Below are 23,690 nucleotides of genomic sequence, written 5' to 3' on the forward strand. Positions count from 1 at the left end.
TAACCATACATTGAACAATAACAATAAGCATAGAGGACATGTGCAGGTTGGTTTGTCAGACACTGTCCCTCATCTTATGGCAGGCAGCAATGTAGTGTGCTGCCAACCAACAGCTCTCTGCGTCCTCCCCCAACAGGACGGGTAGCCTATCCTCACCAGAGAGGTCTTTGAAACCTTGAATAAGGGGATCAAATTTGGGGAAATGACACTCCATTTTTTAAATGTTTTTTACATTTTGTCAGGAAATGCAGCTCTGTCTCTCTCTCTGTCTCTCCCTCTTTCTCTGTCTCTCTCTCTTTCCCTCTTTCCCTCTTTCTCTCTCTCTCTCTTTCTCTCTCTCTCTCTCTCTGTCTCTCTTTCTTTTTCTCTCCCTCTTTCTCTCTCTCTCTTTCTCTCGCTCTCTCTTTCTCTCTCCATGAATGTTGTTTCCATTTATTTTCTCCCCTCTTGCTCTTTTTAATGAGGTGAAATATGTAATGGACCATTTTTTAAAGTAAAGTAACAAAATTCTTGGAGGGTGCTGTCTCACTGAAAGGTTGACGACCCCCAGTTACAAAAATGTGCCATGAAAGGTCATGAAACCGTAGCAGTGGGAGCTGTCAGCAAACGTAACGTCAACAACAACAACAAAAGCAAAAACTTGCCTGGCTCAGTGTGTTGTCTGTTTGTTGTCAGACGTGGTGCTGGAGTGCCTGGGAAGCCAGTGGGAGCTGCACTGCCCTAATCTCACCAAGTCAGGCACCCTAAGCGACCTCTACATGTCAACCAGACAGCAGAGGGCAAGGAGCCTTCAGGACAGAGCAGGTGCGCTGCTTAAATGTGTCTCCCAGAGGCCAGAGTTCTGATCTGATTACAGTATCTCTGCATCTCTTACTGACTTTGCTATACTTTTTAGTGTTATCTGTGCTGTGTGTTGGAGATAAGAGTATTACAACCCTAATGTCTCTGCATCCTCTCTCTGGTCTTATGTATTGTGGGAGACGGACTTCCCAGCTAGCACATTTGGCTCCTTGGAAGTTGTGGAAACGTACATTTTCCGTTTCCCATTGGTTGTAGGAATGAAGCCATAAGTTTCCTCACCGGTAAAACAGATTTTTTTTATTTTACTTTCTGAGAACTGAAGTGAAAATGTTGTCTGTTCTGGGAATGTTTATTTTAGGTTGCAGGGAGGTTCTGAGAACATTTTACTCTGGTTCCTTTGAAAGTTTTCCTGAGAGGTTTTATTAACGTTCTGAGAATGGAACTTATAGGTTATTTGTAGTTTTTTAATAACTTCCTTAACTTTTGCGGAACRTTTCAGTAAGACTTTTAATAACACTGCTAGCTTATTTTGGGGTAACTTTTTTGAACTCCAAGTACAGATAGGACACATAGAAATTAATTTCTTCAGGCATTAATCACACAAACACATTTATTTTTTATTGTGACACGGCATCAGTGAGATTCGAACCTATAATCTACTGTCCTCTATCCATGGAATTAGTCCACTGGGTCACCAAATGGAGCTGAACGCACTAAACAAAGAAAGAGGATAGAGTTTTGTTGATGCTGAGAACAGAATGTATATGTTTTTAAATAACATTCTTATATCCTGACCACACCGCTCGCGTCGCGTGCGTTGCAGAATAAATGTACACATACATGTTATTCAATCATTGCACCCACACTGCTTGCGCGTGCCAACAAGCGTCTGTGTTGCCAAGCGCTAAAGTTGAAGTCAGTTCTATTTGTGACGCTGAACGCGGTGCAAGTCCTGCCTCTCCCATCTCCTCATTGGTTTATAGAAGCATATACCCACGTGCCATCTCCTCATTGGTTATACCCACGTGGGTGATTGAAAGATGAACTGAGGTCGGTCAGTTGTGTTAATACACCTTATTATGAAAGTTAGATGCCAATCACCATAAAAAGTCCAAAGAAGAAAAAGCCTAGAAGAAGGAGGGATGACTAGAAACGATTCGGTTGACAGATTTATGTGAGGATTAATTGTCGGAGTAGAGGACCTTGTGCATTTCAGGTAAAATAACAACTCAACGTTTATATCCTAGGACAAATTAACTAGCAACAGCAAGCTAGCTAAATAGGACAAATTAGCTAGCAACTGTAAGCTCGCTAGCTAAATTGCCATAAATGTGTATTGCTTTTCGACCTGTCTCCAAATTAATATAATTGGTTCAGAGTTTGTTTTGATATTTCAACCTGCGTGTTGTGATCGTGTTTGGTGTGGGGGGACAAAATCAATTTGCGCACGATGGCACATGTGATCGCACGCGTCCGGTGTGGGCATGGTGGTGGTTCTTGTGGTTTTTATGGAAAGTTTTCTTATAGTTCTCAGAACAATTTGAGAACATGACTTTAAAACTTAGAGTCGATGTCCGTGCATCACGAAGATCAATTAGCATTCATGAATATGTTATTCAATGTATTTCTTTGGGCTAATAGCAATAAGTATTTCCTGTTTTTTTTTCTTTCTCAAAGGTATTTTTATTTGGCATTTTTTATGATAATACAGATAATACAAACAGAACAGGTAAAGGACAGAACACACACAGATCCCCTACCAAATCAAACCCACCCTAACCCCCCTTGCTCCAACAGAACACACACAGATCCCCTACCAAATCAAACCCACCCTAACCCCCCTTGCTCCAACAGAACACACACAGATCCTCTACCAAATCAAACCCACCCCAACCCCCCCATTCTCCAACAGAGCCCCACCCCAATACCAGACTTAAAGAATTTAAATATAATTTTTATAATATAATCAAATAACAAAAAAAACTAAGATATAATCAAAAAAAAATAAAGAAGAGTAGTTATACAAATTCTAACTTGGGTTGGTTTATGTCTTCCATGTCTAACTGGGTCCATGTCTTCTACAAAGGATAGGAAAGGTTGCCAGATATTATAAAATGTAATGCAGATCCCCTAACGGAGTAGTGCATTTTCTCTAGCTTGAGATGTTGCATAACTTCCTTTATCCAATGGTTAAAACTAGGAGGAAACCTATCCTTTCACTTAAATAGTATAAGACGTCTAGCTAGAAGAGTAGTACATGCCAGTATGTTGCCCATAGAACTGTTTAGAGGGGCCTCCTGTGGTGCCATTCCTAGTAATGAAAAAAAAGCAGAAGGTTTATAGGCCTCTCCACTAAATTAGAAAACATCTCAAAAATGGATATCCAGAAATCTGTCACTTTTGTCCAGAACATRTGCAATAAAGTAGCAGGAGCCTGCTTACGTCGGTAACACGTGGGATCTATTTCTGATCTAATCTTGGATMATTTTGCATTTGACCAATGCAGCCAATTAACTTTTTTTTTTATCTCTCTTTGACAAATAGATGAAGAATGTGTTCTCTGAAGCATATTCTGCCAAATTTAATCTGAAAGTTGCTCACCTAAATCCTCTTCCCATTGGTTTTTAAGACCCCTGTAAGTATCCAAAATATATATTTWWWAAAGTATTTGATAATCTCTTAAAAACCAATGGGAAGAGGATTCCAAATAAAATAAAATAAAAAAWTCCAAATCAAATAGCTAAATGATCGTTGGTATGACCTTCTTAAAACAATTCCATATGTTAGCTTAGTAGAAACCCAGCCCCGGGCCCTTAGATCTTATAGAACCATGAGGAAACTTGTAGGAAATGTTAGAAGCATTGTTTCTTGACGTTCTCTGGACTATTTGAGAACATTCTCAATGTCAAATCAGTTGGCAAACATTCCTAGAACATTACCAAAACTGAAATTAAATTTCACCATGTTTGAACGTTTAGTAAACGTTCTGTTCAGTAATGAAATACCAAGAAAATAACATTTTTTTTGTCAAGTTCCTTAAATGTGCTGACAATGTTCCAAAGCCAAGCAACTAACCTGCACCATTCCTACAAAGTTGTGGGAAGGTTGTATGCAAAATAACCATAGGACAACCACACTCTCACCAAGCTCTAAGAAACATATGGTTCTCAGAACAAAATGTGCTAGCTGGGTTGGYCCTATTCACAGAAGYTGAGTGCCAAATGCTTGTCCTCTGACGACATTTTTAGGACATTTGTGAGGAATTAACACCTCTATATAATGTTTTATAGAGACAATCCGGAATTCAGACAGCTGGTTTGCATTAGTCCCTTCCGCATAGACATACAGTATGTGATTAGATTATTGGGAGTGGTTATTTTTCACTGCCTTATCATTGCTAGATTTGCATCTTAGGTGTATCTTTAAGTGTGTCTTTGTGTACAGTTGTGTAAATATCTACAGTTGAAGTCGGAAGTTTACGTACACTTAGGTTGGAGTCATTAAAACTTGTTTTACAACCACTCCACAAATTTCTTGTTAACAAACTATAGTTTTTTCATGTCGGTTAGGACATCTACTTTGTGCATGACACAAGTCATTTTTCCAACAATTGTTTACAGACAGATTATTTCACTTATAACTCACTGTATCACAATTCCAGTTGGTCAGAAATTTACACTAAGTTGACCATGCCTTTCGAAAAAAGGTTGGAAAATTCCAGGAAACGATGTCATGGCTTTAGAAGCTTCTGATAGGCTAACAGACATAATTTGAGTCAATTGSAGGTGTACCTGTGGATGTATTTCAAGGCTTACCTTCAAACTCAGTGTCTCTTTGCTTGACATCATGGGAAAATCAAAAGAAATCAGCCAAGACCTCAGAAAAAAAATTGTGGACCTCCACAAGTCTGGTTCATCCTTGGGAGCAATTTCTAAACGGCTGAAGGTACCATGTTCATCTGTACAAACAATAGTACGCAAGTATAAACACCATGGGACCACGCAGCCGTTATACTTCTCAGGAATAATGACCATCGTTATGTTTGGAGGAAAAAGGGGGAGGCTTGCAAGCCGAAGAACACCATCCCAACCGTGAAGCACGGGAGTGGCAGCACCATGTTTTTGGGGTGCTTAGCTGCAGAAGGGACTGGTGCACTTCACAAAATAGATGGCATCATGAGGCAGGAAAATTATGTGGATACGAGGACGATCAGCTGTCCATCCTGTCTCCCTGTAGCGCTGTCAGTCAGGAAGTTAAAGCTTGGTCGCAAATGGTTCTTCCAAATGGACAATGACCCCAAGCATACTTCCAAAGTTGTGGCAAAATGGCTTAGGGACAACAAAGTCAAGGTATTGGAGTGGCCATCACAAAGCCCTGACCTCAATCCTATAGAAAATGTGTGGGTAGAACTGAAAAAGCGTGTGCGAGCAAGGAGGCCTGCAAACCTGACTCAGTTACACCAGCTCTGTCAGGAGGAATGGGCCAAAATTCACCTAACTTATTGTGGGAAGCTTGTGGAAGGCTACCCAAAACGTTTGACCCAAGTTAAACAATTTGAAGGCAATGCTACCAAATACTAATTGAGTGTATGTAAACTTCTGACCCACTGGGAATGTRATGAAAGAAATARAAGCTGAAATAAATCATTCTCTCTACTATTATTCTGACATTTCACAYTCTTAAAATAAAGTGGTGATCCTAACTGACCTAAAACAGGGAATTTTTACAAGGATTAAATGTCAGGAATTGTGAAAAACTGAGTTTAAATGTATTTGGCTAAGATGTATGTAAACTTCCGACTTCAACTGTATGTAATCTGATTACTTCAGAAGTACAGTAGTTGTAGCATGTGCCTCTTCTTGCATGGACCAGGAAGTGGTRAGAGTGGGAAAGACAAGTCATACAGCCGACCTGGCAGCAGCAACTCCAGCAGAGACAGACAGAATGGGAAGAAACCCGCAGGCCCCCTGGTCCTCCAACTCTCTGTGAAAGAAGCCACCGTCACCAAAGAGGGTAGCTACAAGAATCATACACCCATGACATACATCCAAGACAAATTTCCCCTCAGGGACAAATAGGTAAATCCTATTTTCCATTGACAAACRGTACATTTGGTTCAATGACAGTTCATGTACCCATATCGCTCATACAGTATACTCACAGCTGATGAATGAAATTAATGGTCAGACTTTTAACCCTGTGGTTTCCCCCAGCCCTCTCCTTTGCCCTCAGGACCCTCTATAACCCAGAGGCATGTCCTGAACACTGGGGAGAGGGGGTGCTCTCTACCGCCGCCCTGCTGGGCCTGCCACACCTTTTCCAGAGGTGAGCCGGACTACCACACCACAYTACTAGTCCTGGGGAACMCATAGGAGTGYATATTTGTAACACTAACACACCTGATTGAACTAATCAAGTGCTTGATGAGTAGTTGAATCTGACATGCTAGTGCTGGGTTAGAACAAGTACGTGCACCCCTGTGGGTCACCAAGTTCCATGTTTGAACGTTGCTACGTAACACTGTCCAGCAACACCGTTGGGAGGATCATTGTGTTGTAAAACAATGCTGTGGCGTGCAAAAACGGGCCATCACTCAGCCAAAACGGGTTAATCCTCTTTTCAACAAAAACAAGGTCAAGGAGGAACAGGAATGAACTTTTCCCTACTTGTATACATGTATGTCACATTGGATAACTTATGATACTATGATGCCTCCAGAATACACGCCCATCTCTTGTGGGACCTAATTTGGCCCAGTTGAACTGGTTGATTCATGTCCATGAAACTGGGTGGGGATGGGTTTGAATGAGATGAATCCATGTCGACATTGGCCTTATTTCCTCAGCTTGTCCTGAATGTACTGTAAGCTTGAAATCACCAACACCCTTACAAGAGTCGCACCCGGTCACTTAGTCACCCTGGGTGCCCACATAAAAAAAACACTTCAGTTTACAATAGAATACTACAGTACTTACTATAGAATTCTGTAGTAAACTGTAGTATACTGTAGAGTACTATACTACACACTGTAGTATCCCTTGTTCAGTACTCGCTATTGAATTTTGTAGTATACTGTAGAATACTATTGTAAATACTACAGTATTATCCACAAAAAAACACTGACATTTCAGCAAAAACACTACAGTCCACAAAAACTGTTTTTTTTTCTATAGTATACCCATTCCCCTCCCCCATATCCCAATTTGTGCCACCCGTAAGTGAGAAACCTACATGCCAAGTATAGACCATATATTGTGTTTCTTATAGCAAACTGTAAACACTACAGTAAAGTCCACAAAAACACTACAGTATTCCTACCATAGTATACACTATAGTATGTTTTCATGTGGGTGTATCATAAATAAAGCAGAAGTTTATTATGAGGTGACAGATATGTGTGTGATTGACAGGTGCTTAACAGAGATGATAAATAAGATCAGCTCCTCCACTGTGTGTATCTTTCATCGCGTGTCCTGCAAGGTAAGCTGCACTACTGGTGTGTGAAGTAGTACTAAAAGTTACTGCTCAAAAATATACACTAGGGGGAGCCAAATCACCTCAAACACATAAATGCACTGCTGTCTGAATATGTCCATCCACGTTTGTCTATGTTGTTTTCTATGTGACGTTTTTTATGATGGTATATGTTTTTGTGTGTGTGTGTGTTTGTGTGTGTGTGTGTGTGTGTGTGTGTGTGTGTGTGTGTGTGTGTGTGTGTGTGTGTGTGTGTGTGTGTGTGTGTGTGTGTGTGTGTGTGTGTGTGTGTGTGTGTGTGTGTGTGTGTGTGTGTGTGTTTGCCTATTTCTCCGTGTGGTTCAGTTTAAGGAGACCAGTCTTCAGAGAGCGTGTGAGCGATGGTTGGAGCTTTACCTGGTGACTGAGTTGACATGTTTCATCTACCTGAGAGACTTACCCTTTGAACTTCTCCACAAGACCCTAAGTTCACCCAGGTAGCTGCTAGAGTAAGGTCCAACTTAAACAACACCCTATCCCTAGTCATAACTCACAATGTTGGTTTTCTATCGCCTTCTCCAGGGTCTTTGCTGCCTGTGAGTACCAGCTCCTGAAGACAGTGCTGTACTGGGTATTCCTACAGTTCAACCCTGCAGCTCAGATCCTTCCCTCCCATAGGTTCATTATGACCTTCTTCTCCAGGTACTGATCACACAGAGCTCAAGGTGGTAGTCATCAGGCGTAAGTTTAATTGTATGTCGTTCAAGTGGATGGAATTCGTAGACTACTGTCCATGAGTAGCATGTTAGGCCTGTTTGTTTGAACATTGACTCTGGTAGACATGTAACTACACTGCCCCACAAGCTTATCTCTCGTTATTTATCTCTCTCTCACTCTCTTACTCCAGTTGGCCAAGGGCTGGCGTCTTCTTGGAACAGCCTGTGGGACAGAGGTTCACCATTCTCTTCCGGGCCCTTCGCTTACATGGCATCACTCAACGTGAGTGACAACGCCAAGTCCATCGACCTTTCACAGCTCGATGACATAACASTAAAACCTAGAAAACATCAAGTCTGTTTTGCTGTTGTTATGTTTATTTGTTAAGTTTCATAGTACAATGTGTTCATCATTACTATGTTGCAATGGTGTAAGGGGAAGGACTCTAAACTAAAGCCAGACCTGTTGGCCGCGGCCTCGGTATGTGACTACATCACTCTGGCACCCGTGTCCGAACCATCATGCAGCTGGAGACACATAAAATGTGTTGCTGCGGGTGCCAGAAGACCAGCGGTCCATAGGAGAGCTGCCAGTTTAAAAAACAGTTTGATATTATAGAACCACGCAACGTGACTCTAACCAGTATGATTCTGATAAGCAGAACTGATCAAATCATACACAGTACACACCCTGGGCGAAGTGGGCATGCTCCCAGGCAAATAACACGTTTCCATCCTTTGCTTCGATTCCTGGAATCTGATTCATTCTGAAACTGCAGATGTCTTTTCGTTTTTATTGACTTGAGGAACTGATTGTATTCGTTAACATGAAATGCATCTCAGACGAGTTGCAATAGATTATCATTGGTGGGTTATGATTATGTTTAGGTATTAACTGTTTTCACGAAGTTACTTTTGAATTGTTAAGAATTCATTTGTGTTAGAGTGAAAGGGTAAATGTGAGTGATATTTTGGCGAGTGAGTGTTTGCTTGATGGCGAACCCTAACCTTTGACCCCCTCCAGGAGCCCATCTAGAGGAGATGCAGCAGATCCATGTCTTTCCTCAGTCCTGGCTGCTCCTCATCTTCTCCAAGCACTACTACACTGTGAGTTCATGTAGACAGGCACACCTAAGAATATAAGAGGATCATACTGTTTGACAATCTGCTCGTGGACGTAGCTCTCTTTCTCCCTCGTTCTCCCCATCCCAGCTCCACAGTGGAGGAGACATGCAAGTAACAGATTTCTCCCAACAAGCAGTGCGCTTCGGCATGGTCATTGAGAGGGTAAGCCATCTCACTTAACTCTGTAACTCTGCAAAATGGTGCAAGTTGAAAAGGAATCAGTTGTGTAAGTCATTGGCGCTATTGTCTTGGTGTCGTCCTACAGGAGCCTCAATACTGCACACGAACCATTGGACTGTATGGCTTCTACTTCCTACTTAAAGCAGCCAGCATAGGAGAGCTGGACTCGCATGGCTTCTCTCTGCAGGTCAGGGTGCATCAACACTGCATCTCAAATCGGGACATTTGCTCTTGAGTGCCTATGGCACGGTTCAGAGGAGGCTGCTGGGAGGAGCTATAGGAGGATGGGCTCATTGTAAAGACTGGAATGGAATGAATTTAATGTAATGGAAACCACATTTGACACCGTTCCATGAATTCCATTCCAGCCATTACAATGATCCCATCCACCTATAGCTCATCCCACCAGTCTCCTCTGGCAGGGTTATAAGTAATAACCAGCAGATAAATTACACCAGGAAACACTGCAGAGACTGACGGGTGAATGGCTGTGTACCTGTGTATCCACTGCAGAGACTGAAACACTGGGACCCTGCCATGTCTGTGCGGGCGTGTGAGAGGCATCCTTTCAGTATGATGACAGAGCGGGCCTTGTCCTATCAGATCAACGTGCAGGCCCATGTGCACGGCCAGTGGCAGGAGTTCAACAGTGGTCCCATCAACCAGGAGTTTGGCCTGACCAAGCGCACCTGCAAGAGCCAGGTATGGAAGGATGAGGACGGATTGATGCAGGAACAAGGAGGAGGGAATCGGTGGCTGGGTGATTTCAGGACAGGAGATAGGGTCTAGTACTTTAATGATATGAGAATTGCAATGTTATGATTTTTCACATTCGTTGGATACAAGTAAATTGCTATTTCTGGGGGCGAAAATGTAGCTTAAGCAAAGAAACTTCACGAGGTTTGACTTGGATACTAGCTAACAGTGCATTTTATTTCTGTTGTATTTAGAGGGGTCTACTATCTGAACTGCTGTACCTCTTCCCTCTGTGTGCAGGTGTTTAAAGTGAGGGGCCTCAGCTTGCCCATCTTCGTGACCTTCGCCCTGGCCTTCGCTGCAGTCTGATCCCCTGCCAGACAGTCTTCATGGTGCTCGTTATCACACGTAAACATCACACTTCCTGCCTGATTAAAAGTATCCAGGAAGACTTGTCTTAGTGGGGTAGCCTTGATAGAAAAGAAGAAAGCCACTTCAAAGACTATCTGTTAGGCACGCAGCCTGTTTTAACCCAAACCATGCTCAATGCGCTGCCCAAATCAAATCAAATCCCGTTGACCAAATCAGGTAAAATAGTAGTCTTGGACACTTGCTTCTTCCACTGACACAGGTAATGGTCTGTCGAGGTACAAGGGACACAATTATAGTAATATGATTCATGCACTTTCACATCACTTGGCAGTATGAGGTTGTGTCCCAAATGGCACCCTATTCCCTATACAGTTTGACCTGGGTCCTATGGGTCCTGGTCAAAAGTAGTGCACTATAAAGGGAATAGGGTGCCACTTGGGATGCAGTCTGTGCCAGCTGTAATGTATCCTAACCACAAGGGGTGTTGCAAACCTTGTCCTGGAAGAGAGCTCTTTGAAGGAAGTTGTTGGCCTGTAGGCTGTCTGGAGGCTTTATAACTGTTGCTCCTTGTGGTTAAGGTCTCTACTCAACCAGGAAGCAGAGTAATGAGTCTCTCTGTGTCCGAAAAACGCTGACTGTCAGTGGGCAACATTCTGACCAGTGGAGGTACTGTAGGGTCATGTACAGCTGAGAAAACACACAGGTAGAGTTGCCCAGGAAAGCAGAGGTTTATTGGCGAACTCTTTAGTGAATGATAAACATGGTTTGTATTTACAGTACCAGTCAAAAGTTTGGACACACCTACTCATTCAAGGTTTTTTCTTTATTTTACTATTTTCTACATTGTAGAATACTAGTGAAGACATCAAAACTATAGAATAACACATATGGAATCATGTAGTAACCAAAAAAGTGTTAAACAAATCAAAATATATTTTATATTTGAGATTCTTCAAAGTAGCCACCCTTTGCCTTAATGACAGCTTTGCACACTCTTGGCATTCTCTCAACCAACTTCATGAGGTAATCACCTGGAATGCATTTCAATTAACAGGTGTGCCTTGTTAAAAGTTAATTTGTGGAATTTCTTTCCTTAATGCGTTGTGTTGTGACAAGGTAGTGGTGGAATACAGACGTTAGCCCTATTTGGTAAAATACCAAGTCTATATTATGGCAAGAACAGCTCAAATAAACAAAAATAAATGACAGTCCATCATTACTTGAACACATGAAGGTCAGTCAATCTGGAAAATTTCAAGAACTTTGAAAGTTTCTTCAAGTGCAGTTGCAAAAACCATCAAGTGCTATGATGAAACTGGCTCTCATGATGGCCGCCACAGGAAAGGAAGACCCATAGTTACCTCTGCTGCAAAGGATAAGTTTATTAGAGTTAACTGCACCTCAGAAATTGCTGCCCAAATAAATGCTTCACAGAGTTCAAGTAACAGACACATCTCAACATCAACTGTTCAGAGGAGACTGCGTGAATCAGGCCTTCATGGTTGAATTGCTGCAAAGAAATCACTACTAAAGGACACCAATAAGAAGAAGAGACTTGCTTGGGCCAAGAAACACGAGCAATGGACGTTAGACCGGTGGAAATCTGTCCTTTGGTCTGAGTCCAAATTTGAGATTTTTGCTTCTAACCGCTGTGTGTTAATGAGACGCAGAGTAGGTGAACGGATGATCTCTGCATGTGTGGTTCCCACCGTAAAACATGGCAGAGGAGGTGTGATAGTGTGGGGGTGCTTTGCTGGTGACTCTGCCAGTGATTTATTTAATTTAATTTAATTCAAGGCACACTTAACCAGCATGGCTACCACAGCATTCTGCAGCAATACGCCATCCCATCTGGTTTGCGCTTAGTGGGACTATCATTTTTTTTTCAACTGGACAATGACTCAACACACCTCCAGGCTGTGTAAGGGCTATTTGACCAAGAAGGAGAGTGATGGAGTGCTGCATCAGATTACCTGTCCTCCACAATCACCTGACCTCAACCCAATTAAGATGGTTTGGGATGAGTTGGACCGCAGAGTGAAGGAAAAGCAGCCAACAAATGCTCAGCATATGTGGGAACTCCTTCAAGACTGTTGGAAAGGCATTCTTTATGAAGCTGGTTGAGAGAATGCCAAGAGTGTGCAAAGCTGTCATCAAGGCAAAGGGTGGCTACTTTGAAGAATCTCAAATATAAAATATATTTTGATTTGTTTAACACTTTTTTGGTTACTACATGATGCCATCTGTTATTTCATAGTTTTTATGTCTTCGCTATTATTCGTTTAATTTTTTATTTAACTATTATTTAACTAGGAAAGTCAGTTAAGAAAAATTCTTATTTTCAATGACAGCCTACCCCGGCCAAACCCTAACCCGGATGACGCTGGGCCAATGGTGCGCCGCCAAATGGGACTCCCACTGAAAAACCCTTGAATGAGTAGGTGTGTCCAAACTTTTGACTGGTACTGTATATACACCTGGCAGGAGCACATGCTGTGATTGGATGTTTGTAAGATGTAAAGTTTTACACTGTCAGCAGGTCCTTAGCAGGGCCTGCCAAGACTCCAAATCTCTCATTTCTGTATTAGTATGAGTGATGCCAGTTCAACTAAAATGCGACACGTACATCTCAATTCCAAATGTTTGTTTGATTAATTTACGAAACGTAAGCAGGAATGGCAAATTACACCATAAAACACTTATTGTTAAGCTGTCCACTGACCTAAACTTTCTATTGCTCAAAATAGAGTACATAACCTCAGGCCCTTCAGCTCGCCCACTCAGGAAATACAGTATGTTCCATGCATGGCTATTGTTTTAAGAGCGCTCCAATTGGATGAGGAAAAGGGAAAAGCATGGTTTCTCTGTCRTTGATGTTTTTTCACATGGGCAGACTGCCCTGAAGGAAGCAAGAGTTCAATCCAGTAGCTCCTATCGTGGACCATCCCATCCCCAGCTCAGCACTGAGTAGTTGTTTCAGACCGGACCATTGCAGATTCAGAAGTGGGTTTACTCTGCTGCTCCATGCTGCCTAAGGCTGTGCAAATTTTCTCCACCCACTTTKTGGCTCTGGTAACCAACAACTCCACATGAACAAATATGATAGTTTACTATGGTATAAATACTGTAGTATTACTATATTTATATACTGTAGTGTTTTTGCAGACATGACTGTAGTATGCTGTAGTATTTACTATAGTGTTTTTGTTTTATTATCTTTGATATGGAAATGGGGTCTTTCTCCTTGAGGAAACCTACCTGACAAGTACAAAAATAGCAAATTGTCCATAACCAGTAGATAGGTCTGGAGTCTAAACAGAGAGTTTAGCACTTCTGGTCCTTTCAATGATCTTCAGGAAGAAAAAAAAAATCAGTATTGTCTATACTTGGCATGTATGTTTCTCATTCATGGGTGGCAGGAATTGGTGGATGGGAGAGGGGAATAGGTGGGGTATATGCAAATTAAATACTGTAGCATTACTATTGTAAAAAAAACTTGTGTTTTGGCGGACATTTCTGTATTATTTACTACAGTCTTTTTGTGGATAATACTGTAGTATTTACTATAGTATTCTACAAAATTATGTAGCAAGTACTACACATGATTGAGGGATACTACAGTGTGGAGTATAGCATTCTACAGTGTACTACAACATGATATAGTGAGTACCACACATGATTGAAGAATACTATAGTGTGAAGTATAGTTTTTTTTACAGTATACTACGGTTTACTACAGACTTTGATAGAATTCTATAGTACGTACTAAAGTATTTTATAGAAAACTGTAGTATTTTTTTTTTCACTCTCAACTACTGTGCAACACCCATCATGTCAGGAATGGATGCTGTGCATAATTTACTGACCACTTAGGTGAGCTAATTGCCATAGAAAAACTGATGTCTGCAGTCTTGTACTCAAATCACAAGGGACTGTCATGGACTGATTAAGCGATGGCTCAAAAAACACATTTCATGTACAGTATATCCAGATCTCTTCTTTTGAACCTATGATCTCATTTTTAGGTTAGAGAGACTAGAAATGCACTGTAGTGGAAATGCAGTGCACAGCTCCCACAGTGAGTGTGAGTGGGTACGAGAGGGTTGTAGGTCACACTGTCTGCCCGTTTTAGCATGAGTGTGCATTTTGCTCACATCGTTAAACTCTCTTAAACTCACATCTTCACAAAGACCCTACTGTCTAATCGCGGAAATGCTCTCCATCCTACTGTACATTAAGGACCAGTTGAGGGCTAGGAAGTTCCCCTGTGAAATGTAAAATGATAAACCAGATGTTGTTTCTTTTTTTGCATTCATCCAGTCCCAGGTTCCACCCCAATTAGTGACAATAGAGAGGGATATATGGCACATATTTCCATCAAAGTGCATGTCCTCAACTGTCAGGGAAGTGTTGATCAGGAAATAACTGGGGTACTCTGGCCAAGGATCAAAGCATTGGATCTCTTGCAGGCATCCTCTTTTACTGGGAGGCAATGTGAAAGAGTTTATTTAGAGGGGATATAAGAGCCTTTAATAGGTTAGAATTCTGCTGGCAAAGGACCTTAGTGGCTTTTCAGGGAACATAATAGAATATAAGGGATCAGAATCGAGTAGAGTAGAATAGAATAGAAGTCAATAGAATATAATAGAAGGGATCAGAATGGAGTAGCGTAGAATAGAATAGAAGTCAATAGAATATAATAGAAGGGATCAGAATGGAGTAGAAGTCAACATAATAGAATGTAAGGGATCGGAATGGAGTAGAATAGAATAGAAAAGAAGTGATCAGAAATAGAGTAGAATAGAATAGAAGTCAACAGAATAGAATTTAAGGGATCAGAAATGGAGTAGAATAGAATAGAAGTCAACATAATAGAATATACCAAATATGCAAAAGTATGATAGGTTTGAATTAATCTGTGCCATTAGAAGTTTGAAATACAGTATATGCCATTCAACAGACACTTTTTTTTTTATCCAAAGCGACTTACAGTTGAACTAAGGCAGTTGAATACAATTGAATAATGTGGCCTCATAGAGGTTGGCCTGCTGCATACAAATATTAATACTACTCCTACCATAATTCTTTGCGGCACCCAAAAAAAATTGTAATCGCTCTGCTCCACGCCCCTGCCCTCTACCTAAGCATTGGAATATGTAGGAAATATCCGTGGAGAGATGGGCTGAAACTCCTTTCGGTTCATCCTAAAAGATTTCTCAAGAGGCCTATAGGATTTCCGAAAGAACATAAATATGTAAGTATTCACAAATGTTCTTTATTGTGGGAGCATTCGATGTTGGGATACAATGTAGATTGGTATGCGCATGTAGTAGCGCGCGCGAGGCACTATGCACGCAGCCTGAATGTAAATATTCATAGCTACTTTTCCAGTAGCGGACTTCAGTCGATCATACACAGTATCAAGACATGTATCAGCAGAATATATCTTTAGAATTAAAGTTACTTCATAAATTATCATGTTACTGTCGCACTCTTGTTTATTGAATGATATAAATCGATGTGTTGCTCGTCATATCAGGAAAGTATTATGGTTGTGTGGAATGCTGAACTATCCTCAGTCTGTTATTGTTACGAACTGCTATATAACAGTAGACTGACTATACATCCTACAAATTCACAAACACCACGTTCATGCGCTGTAGCCTAGGCTATTTAGGCTACTATACTTACAGTATGATCTATGTTAGCTTATCTGATATCAATACCAGCCAGCTATACCTCAATCTGTATCAATATGCCAGATTCTCCCCCTTTAAATGTCAATTGGTAGATTCGTTTCTCATAACAAGAGTTTGATTAAATATCATGAGCTCCAGATGTTTCACTTGTGTAATAGCATGGTTAGGCCTATTATAGCTAATATTATTACATTAAACATACAGGTAACTGCCAAAATAAAGGAAACACCAACATAAAGTGTCTTAATAGGACGTTGGGCCACCATGAGACGCCAGAACAGCTTCAATGCGCCTTGGCATAGATTCTACAAGTGTCTGGAACTCTATTGGAGGGATGTGACACCCTTCTTCGTCGAGAAATTCCATAATTTGAGTGTTTTGTTGATGGTGGTGGAAAATGCTGTCTCAGGCGCCACTCCAAAATCTCCCATAAGTGTTCAATTGGGTTAAGATCTGGTGACTGAGACACACACATGCACACACTCTTTAAAAGAAAACTATGCTCCTTTGAGACCCCTCTTTCAAAGTCACTGTGACCTCTTCTAGCCATGGTAGCCAGAATAATTGGCAACTGGGAAATGTTATACATTATACTTTTTATTTTTGTATAACTCTTTTTTATACAGGGTGGGTCACCATTGAGGCCAGGGTCTCATTAACAAGGGAGCCCAGTGAACATGACCCTAAACATTATGGGATGTTCATTTCTTAATTAACTCAGGAACCACGACTGTGTGGAAGCACCTGCTTTAAATATACTTGGTATCCCTCATTTACTCAAGTGTTTCCTTTATTTTGGCAGTTACCTGTACATGTGATGTTTTTCTAGGTGATTGGCCTTTATTGGTTATGGTGACACCAACCACCCACTCATACAACTGGTTCACATTCAAGGATGTGTTATTTCCCTTTCCTGTCACTGAATACAATCATTGGCTTAGTTGACTGTTTAGTTGACTAGTTGACTTAATGCTACTGCTGGCTTTGGAAGGGTGGAATTAACTCTAGGTGCTCCCGGGGCAGTGTGCTATGTAGGCCTTTATAAAGGGATGCAAATTCCGTGGTTTTCATTGCACCCAGCTCCATACAATGGCAGAGAATGTTAATCCGTTTCAGGTGCTAGAGGATGGCTACACACACGCCTTCTCATTGGTTGATTACACACATTGTATGAATGTGTGTTTGTTTTTTTTACTCTCCTTCTTCATGCCTAGCAACTCACCGTTTAATGTCTCCTATTTGTCAGAATGATGAGATGGTCTTTAAAATGTATGACATCTATTTCCCTATTGCTGTCTTGTTGTCATACGGTTCAGAGTCAGACCCATGTTTGTTTTGGGCTTGTGGTTGGTTTGCCTAAACTCCAAACACTCACACCCTCTCCCCATGTTTATAATGTCGATACGGGGGGTGCTACTTTTGACCAAACCCTATAGTGCATAATGGGAAATAAGATGTTATTTGAGACAGGATTGCTGTCAGATAATATTGTTTAAGCTCACATTAGATTAGATCACATTAAATTAGGGCACACATTTTGCAGTCCATAGACTAGTGTTTTTGCAGATCTAACTGTAGTATACTATAGTATTCACTGTAGTGTTTTTGCGGTCTTTACTGCAGTATTCACTGTAGTGTTTTTGATGAGATGACTAGTATACTATAGTATTCACTGTAGTGTTTTGCAGACATGACTGTAGTACACTGTAGTATTCAATAAAGTTTTTTTGCGGACATGACTGTAGTATACTGCAATATTCACAAGTGTTTTTGAGGGGATGAATGTAGTATACTGTAGTATTATTATTTTCTGGTCCACAGATGCCACTGCTTGTCTTTGTACCAGCAGTGCACAACTAGCTAGGCCTAAACAGCAATGTAATCTCTTCAACATTATAAGCCTCCTCCTCGGCCAGAGGTGTGAGGATTAGGTTAGCCTCAGCAGAATTCAGCTGCATAGCGTGCCATCTGTATGTAATTAACTACCACTGTAGAATTGAACAGTATTAGAGCAGATTTCCTTATTCCTCTTTCTACTCTGTAACGGTATTTGGGGCAACCTCTCTCACAAGGAACCAATGTGTTCAGCTCAAAAGACTGTTGTCTCTATTGTTTGTTGTTTGTCTCAATTCAGCATTTTGTCATCTGAGATTTTGGGTGAATTAGCATTTATTCGATTCCGAATTGTTCAATTGTTTGTTCTATTTTAAAGACGCTTCCAGTTGATCTGGAAATACAAGTCTTGAGGCACTATTCAGAGCAGAGGTGTCTTCTTCTAGACCCCAAACATGCACAATGCTATAACATAGTAGACGCAACACTGTTATGGTTTGKGCTTTTCAGTTATTCAAACAGTCACTGTGTGTTTATTGGCCAAAGAAATGAGCAACATACTAGTGCAGGTATGAAGTAAGAGGAAATGGAATTTGGCCGAAATACCCTCCTCACTCCCTTCAGTGTTGCATTGATTGGCCCTGAGCTTATAGTATATACTGTAATTCATAAACCACACCTTTTATTGCGCTGTAATTCATTTTCCATTATACTGTCCCTATCAGTGACAAGCCAAAGTAAGCACGTGACAATGTAGGAGTGTGTGTGTTGATAGGTATTGGTTACAGAGTTGTTGGAAACAAGGACACGAGGAAACAAGGACATGAGTAAAAGTTCAGTGTGTGTGTGTGCCTTGTACGTGTGCTGTGGGCGCGTGCGTGTGTATGGTCGACTATGAAAATGTGGAAGGTCATCTCAGCCACATATTCAGGTTCTCTCTTTTCTTTTTCACTCTCTGTTTTCTGGTCCTAAAAATAAGACCAAAAGCCCAATCCCCTGGAGGGCATGTGTTCAGGCAACCATGAGATTTGGGAGGCTAGGACTGAGTCACGGCTGTACACCTGTCTCTTATACACATCTAGATGTGTATAAGAGACCACACACACACACACACACACACACACACACACACACACACACACACAGACACACACACAGACACACACACAGACACAGGCAGACAGACAGACAGACAGACAGACAGACAGACAGACAGACAGACAGACAGACAGACAGACAGACAGACAGACAGACAGACAGACAGAGGTATAAGTAGGGATAAAGCCAGAGGGAGGAGGGAAGCAGATGGAGAGAGGGAAGAAGTGAGCTAGCCCTCTGAGTGTATTGCCAAGGGAATCCAGTGAATGGTCCATTAACACCCGAGCTGTAATGGATCTGTGCTGTTAGCATTCATCCCCATATCCAGAGACCCAGTCAAGGAGCATCATGTCACGACTGAATGGACCCATGGAGTGGTTTCATGGTTTCACGTATCTGTCCAAAAGCCTCAGATGACCTGTCTTCTTGACACACTAACCCGGCAGAAATGTCTGGAGAATGAGAACGACTGAGCTCTGGTCAGTTCCATGTGAAGGAGCCATGAGCACCAACATGGGACGTTCATAGGAGCATATCTAATTGGGTGTCAAATGAAAGCTAAGAATTTATTTTGAGRAAATGAAGGCATAGATACATTCTTCAACCATTATACATCTTAAAAATGAGGCATAATTAATGTCTTTGATTTCTGGTTGAACAGATGGAAAGGGGTGTTGTGGAAAAATAGAAAGAGAACAAATGTGAACGATGATGGTCAGTGATTAAGATGAGTCTAGCAACTTGCAGGTGCCGAGGCCCAGCGTGAGGGCTCAATCCCGATTTATGGCATTGTCTGGATGGCAGACCATATGATGGATATCATAAAAGTTTAACACAACCTTATCCGTGGCTTTCTCCGAGGCGGGAGGTTCCCATAGAAGCCTGGGAGCACGGACACCGCCGGGTGTGTGAAGACCGATGAAAACTTGAATTGACTAAATGAATGTTACTTTGTGAATTAAATGGTCATGTTTGGATTGTTTCAAGAGTTCATAAAGAGTTCATAAAGTGCTATGGATTTATTTTTGCAGAGTTACTGTGTTATTCTGCCCATCGAACAGTGGCAGTGGTGGAAAAAGTACTCAATTGTCATACTTGACTAAAAGTTAAGATATCTTAATAGAAAATGAAAGTCACCCAGTGAAATACTACTTGAGTAAAAGTCTAAAAGTATCTGGTTTTAAATGTACATAAGTATATTGTCGGAAAAAGTAATCAAGGGTCCTACTTGAGTAAAAGTAAATGGTAATCAAATTCCTTATATTAAGCAAACCAGATGGCAGTATTGTTTTATTTATTTTCATTAACGGACAGACGGGGGCACACTCCAATACGCAGACATAATTTACAAAAGCAATATTTGAGTTCAGTGAGTCCACCAGATCAGATTCAGTAGGGATGACAACACGTTCTTTTAATAGGTGTGTGAATTGGACCATAATTCTATCCTGCCTGAGCATTCGAAATGTAACGAGTACTTTTAGGTGTCAGGGAAAATGTATGGAAGTAAAAAGTACATATTTTCTTTRGGAATGTAGTGGAGTAAAAGTAAAAGTTGTCAAAAATATAAATAGTAAAGTAYAGTAGATACCACAACAACAAAAAACGACTTCAGTAGTACTTTAAAGTATTTTTACTTAAGTACTTCACACCACTGAATGGCAGTCAGTTCAATGGGGGAGTGACAGAGATGTGCGCCCCTATCATTCRGATAAGAGTTCTGTTTATTGTTTTGGCCTAGCATAGTGATGTTAATTAGACGATGGGAGATACTGAGATTTGGCGCTCTGGGGAAAATAAAAGATTTGTGGAAACTTTGTTCTTGGAGTCRTTCTAAACCAATCTCCAGGTGTAGCGTTCCGTTACACTACTGTAAGTCGCAATGGATAAGAGTGTCTGCTAAATGACTAAAGAATATTTAGAATATTTTGTATTCTTTTGACATTGAAGACTTCTGTTATGCCATTGTATTCTTATTGCATAACTGTAATAAATCGGATTACTTTTAAATGGATACGAATGGTTGTCCTCATATTTCTGAGWAATATTCCTTGAATTATTATTTGATGTATGATCTAATGGTAAAAGTACTACACATAGCTTATATGCTCGGCCTCTAACTGTGCAGCTCTGAGCTGAGGATAACTCAATCATTTAATGCTGGGACATTGATTGCAGGATATTAGCTCTTTGTCTCTCAGCCTGTTAATATTAGGGTTATGTTGGAGACATGTAACTTATAGTATTCCGAGTGGTGACCCAAGTCTCGCTACCTTGACTAGAACCATCGGATTCGCTTATGGGCCTATAGCATTCACATGATAGTGGAGTCCGATTGAATATTATATTATGGTCTTATTGCTCCTACACTAATCTCTGTCACCAGATGGAGTGGATTTTCACTCTTTCACAGGGGTCTTAGAAAACATCGATCACAAAAAGTCATAAGTTGTTAGAAATACATCAAAACACAATAATGTGGAAGTAAAGAACCCTGCCAAATAATATCAATGCTTATTATTTAGTTTTGGAGAAATGTTTTGGAATATGGGTTGGAATAATACATTATGGCCTTTCTCTTGCATTTCGAAGATGATGGTACAAAAAAATTCAAAATAACGTGTTTTTTTCTTCTTTGTATTATCTTTTACCAGATCTATTGTGTTACATTCTACTACATTCCTTTCACATTTTCACAAACTTCAAAGTGTTTCCTTTCAAATGGTACCAGGAATATGTATATCCTTGCTTCGGGGCCTGAGCTACAGGCAGTTAGATTTAGGTATGTCATTTTTATTTTTATTTTATTTTTTTATTTTTTATTATCCCATTTCCTCCCCAATTTTCGTGGTATCCAATCGCTAGTAATTACTATCTTGTCTCATCGCTACAACTCCCGTACGGGCTCGGGAGAGACGAAGGTCGAAAGCCATGCGTCCTCCGAAGCACAACCCAACCAAGCCGCACTGCTTCTTAACACAGCGCGCCTCCAACCCGGAAGCCAGCCGCACCAATGTGTCGGAGGAAACACCGTGTACCTGGCCCCCTTGGTTAGCGCGCACTGYGCCCGGCCCGCCACAGGAGTCGCTGGAGCGCGATGAGACAAGGATATCCCTACCGGCCAAACCCTCCCTAACCCGGACGACGCTATGCCAATTGTGCGTCGCCCCACGGACCTCCCGGTCGCGGCCGGCTGCGACAGAGCCTGGGCGCGAACCCAGAGACTCTGGTGGCGCAGCTACTAGACCACTGCGCCACCCGGGAGGCCCCTGGGTATGTCATTTTAGGCGAAAATTGAAAAAAAGGGGCGGATCCTTAAAGATGCAGTAGGCCCAGAACAAAGAGGCACGTCTTACTCTTCATTGTAATCAGAGGGTGAATATCAATAATATGCATGCCAGTCTCTCTTGGCTAAGAGTTGAGGGAAGACTGCATCGCTTCTTGTTTGTATTAGAAACATGAATGTGTTGGAAATTCCAAATAGTTTGCATAGTCAACTTACACACACCACTGACACACACACTTACCCCACCAGACATGCCTCCAGGGGTCTTTTTCACAGTCCCCAGGTCCAGAACAAATTCAAGGAAACGTACAATATTATAAAGAGCCATGGATCTCCCTTTCATCTCATATTGCTCAAGTGAACAGCAAACCTGGTTGCAAAAAAMAAATAAAGCAACACCTCACGGCACAACGCCTCTCCCCCATGTGACCTACTTGTTCTATGTATGTATTGACATGTATAATATCAAAAATAAGCACTGCCTTATGCCTTGTAATTCCATAAAAAACTTCCTCATATCTTTAAGCTGAGGAGAGAGGATAATGAATGTTCAGTAACAAGTAAATGTAGACCTACCAATTAGTTAGTGTTTTTACATGTTATTTTATTAATTAGTAAAGATGCACTATGCAGAAAGCGCTAATTCTAATAGTTTGCCTAATTTCAGTTTGTGACTAAACAAGCAACTATAGTGTAGAGAATCATTGTACCATCTAAACCGCTGTGAAATATATTTTCCATAACCAAACATATTGTATTTTCAGCTGCTTGATGCTGGTGTACAAAACCAAAAGTAAAAGAGGCAAAAACGAAATTTAAGAACGGGAAGCATAAAATAGAGCACATAGAACAGATCTACCACTTCTTAGACTTGCTTTCAATGAAAATGACAGATCTATAACTCACATGTAAATTTGGTTGGGTCACCCAAAAAGTTACATATTGCAGCTTTAAGTGATTAAAACTCGTAATTGGTAACAGAATTTCTGAACAATCTGTAACGTAATTACTGCAATTGAATTGGCTACAATGTTAAATCGTAGTAGTCACAAACTACAGTTGGGTACCTACTGTCCTCTCTTCCACTGGCATACTGTTATGTTCAGCTCATAACTGTTTTCTTTCTCTGTCTGTCATCTGTCGGTCAAAGCAAAACTGGGAAAACCGTATGAACAACCCCTTCCTCTCTCTCTCTCTCTCTCCCCATTTAATGTTACCTCTCCAGACTCTTACTGACACCGACCCATGAGCCTCCTCTCTTTCCATTTACTGTAACCAGCATTTGCGCCCACTGAGCACCGACCAACACCGGATRTCCATGGACATTGAAAAATAGTTTACATTTGGTCAGTTCGCCCTGGCTTTGATTTCAACGTCGTCAGATGTTTTTTGGGGCCGGATCGGCCTAGATTTCCATGTCCACCGATGTTG

At 41.1% G+C, this 23,690-nt stretch overlaps 1 protein-coding gene and 1 pseudogene across 1 annotated transcript in view; both read left to right on the plus strand.

Annotated features, from left to right (window-relative positions):
* btbd16 (BTB (POZ) domain containing 16) overlaps positions 1-13,763 on the plus strand; it is a 53,779-nt gene extending 40,016 nt beyond the window's left edge. Inside the window, exons 5-16 of the mRNA XM_024007034.2 lie at positions 676-804; positions 5,674-5,814; positions 6,015-6,126; positions 7,212-7,281; positions 7,621-7,751; positions 7,837-7,956; positions 8,162-8,253; positions 8,995-9,077; positions 9,183-9,257; positions 9,361-9,462; positions 9,789-9,977; positions 10,272-13,763. Coding sequence (XP_023862802.1) covers positions 676-804; positions 5,674-5,814; positions 6,015-6,126; positions 7,212-7,281; positions 7,621-7,751; positions 7,837-7,956; positions 8,162-8,253; positions 8,995-9,077; positions 9,183-9,257; positions 9,361-9,462; positions 9,789-9,977; positions 10,272-10,340 — 1,313 coding nt within the window. The 3' untranslated portion in view covers positions 10,341-13,763. The remainder of the gene's footprint in view (positions 1-675; positions 805-5,673; positions 5,815-6,014; positions 6,127-7,211; positions 7,282-7,620; positions 7,752-7,836; positions 7,957-8,161; positions 8,254-8,994; positions 9,078-9,182; positions 9,258-9,360; positions 9,463-9,788; positions 9,978-10,271) is intronic.
* Positions 13,764-14,683: 920 nt separating this feature from the next.
* Positions 14,684-23,690, plus strand: part of LOC111977577 (pleckstrin homology domain-containing family A member 1-like) — a 41,690-nt pseudogene continuing 32,683 nt past the window's right edge.

The sequence above is a fragment of the Salvelinus sp. IW2-2015 genome, linkage group LG18 (assembly GCF_002910315.2).
Source record: "Salvelinus sp. IW2-2015 linkage group LG18, ASM291031v2, whole genome shotgun sequence".
NCBI lineage: Eukaryota > Metazoa > Chordata > Actinopteri > Salmoniformes > Salmonidae > Salvelinus > Salvelinus sp. IW2-2015.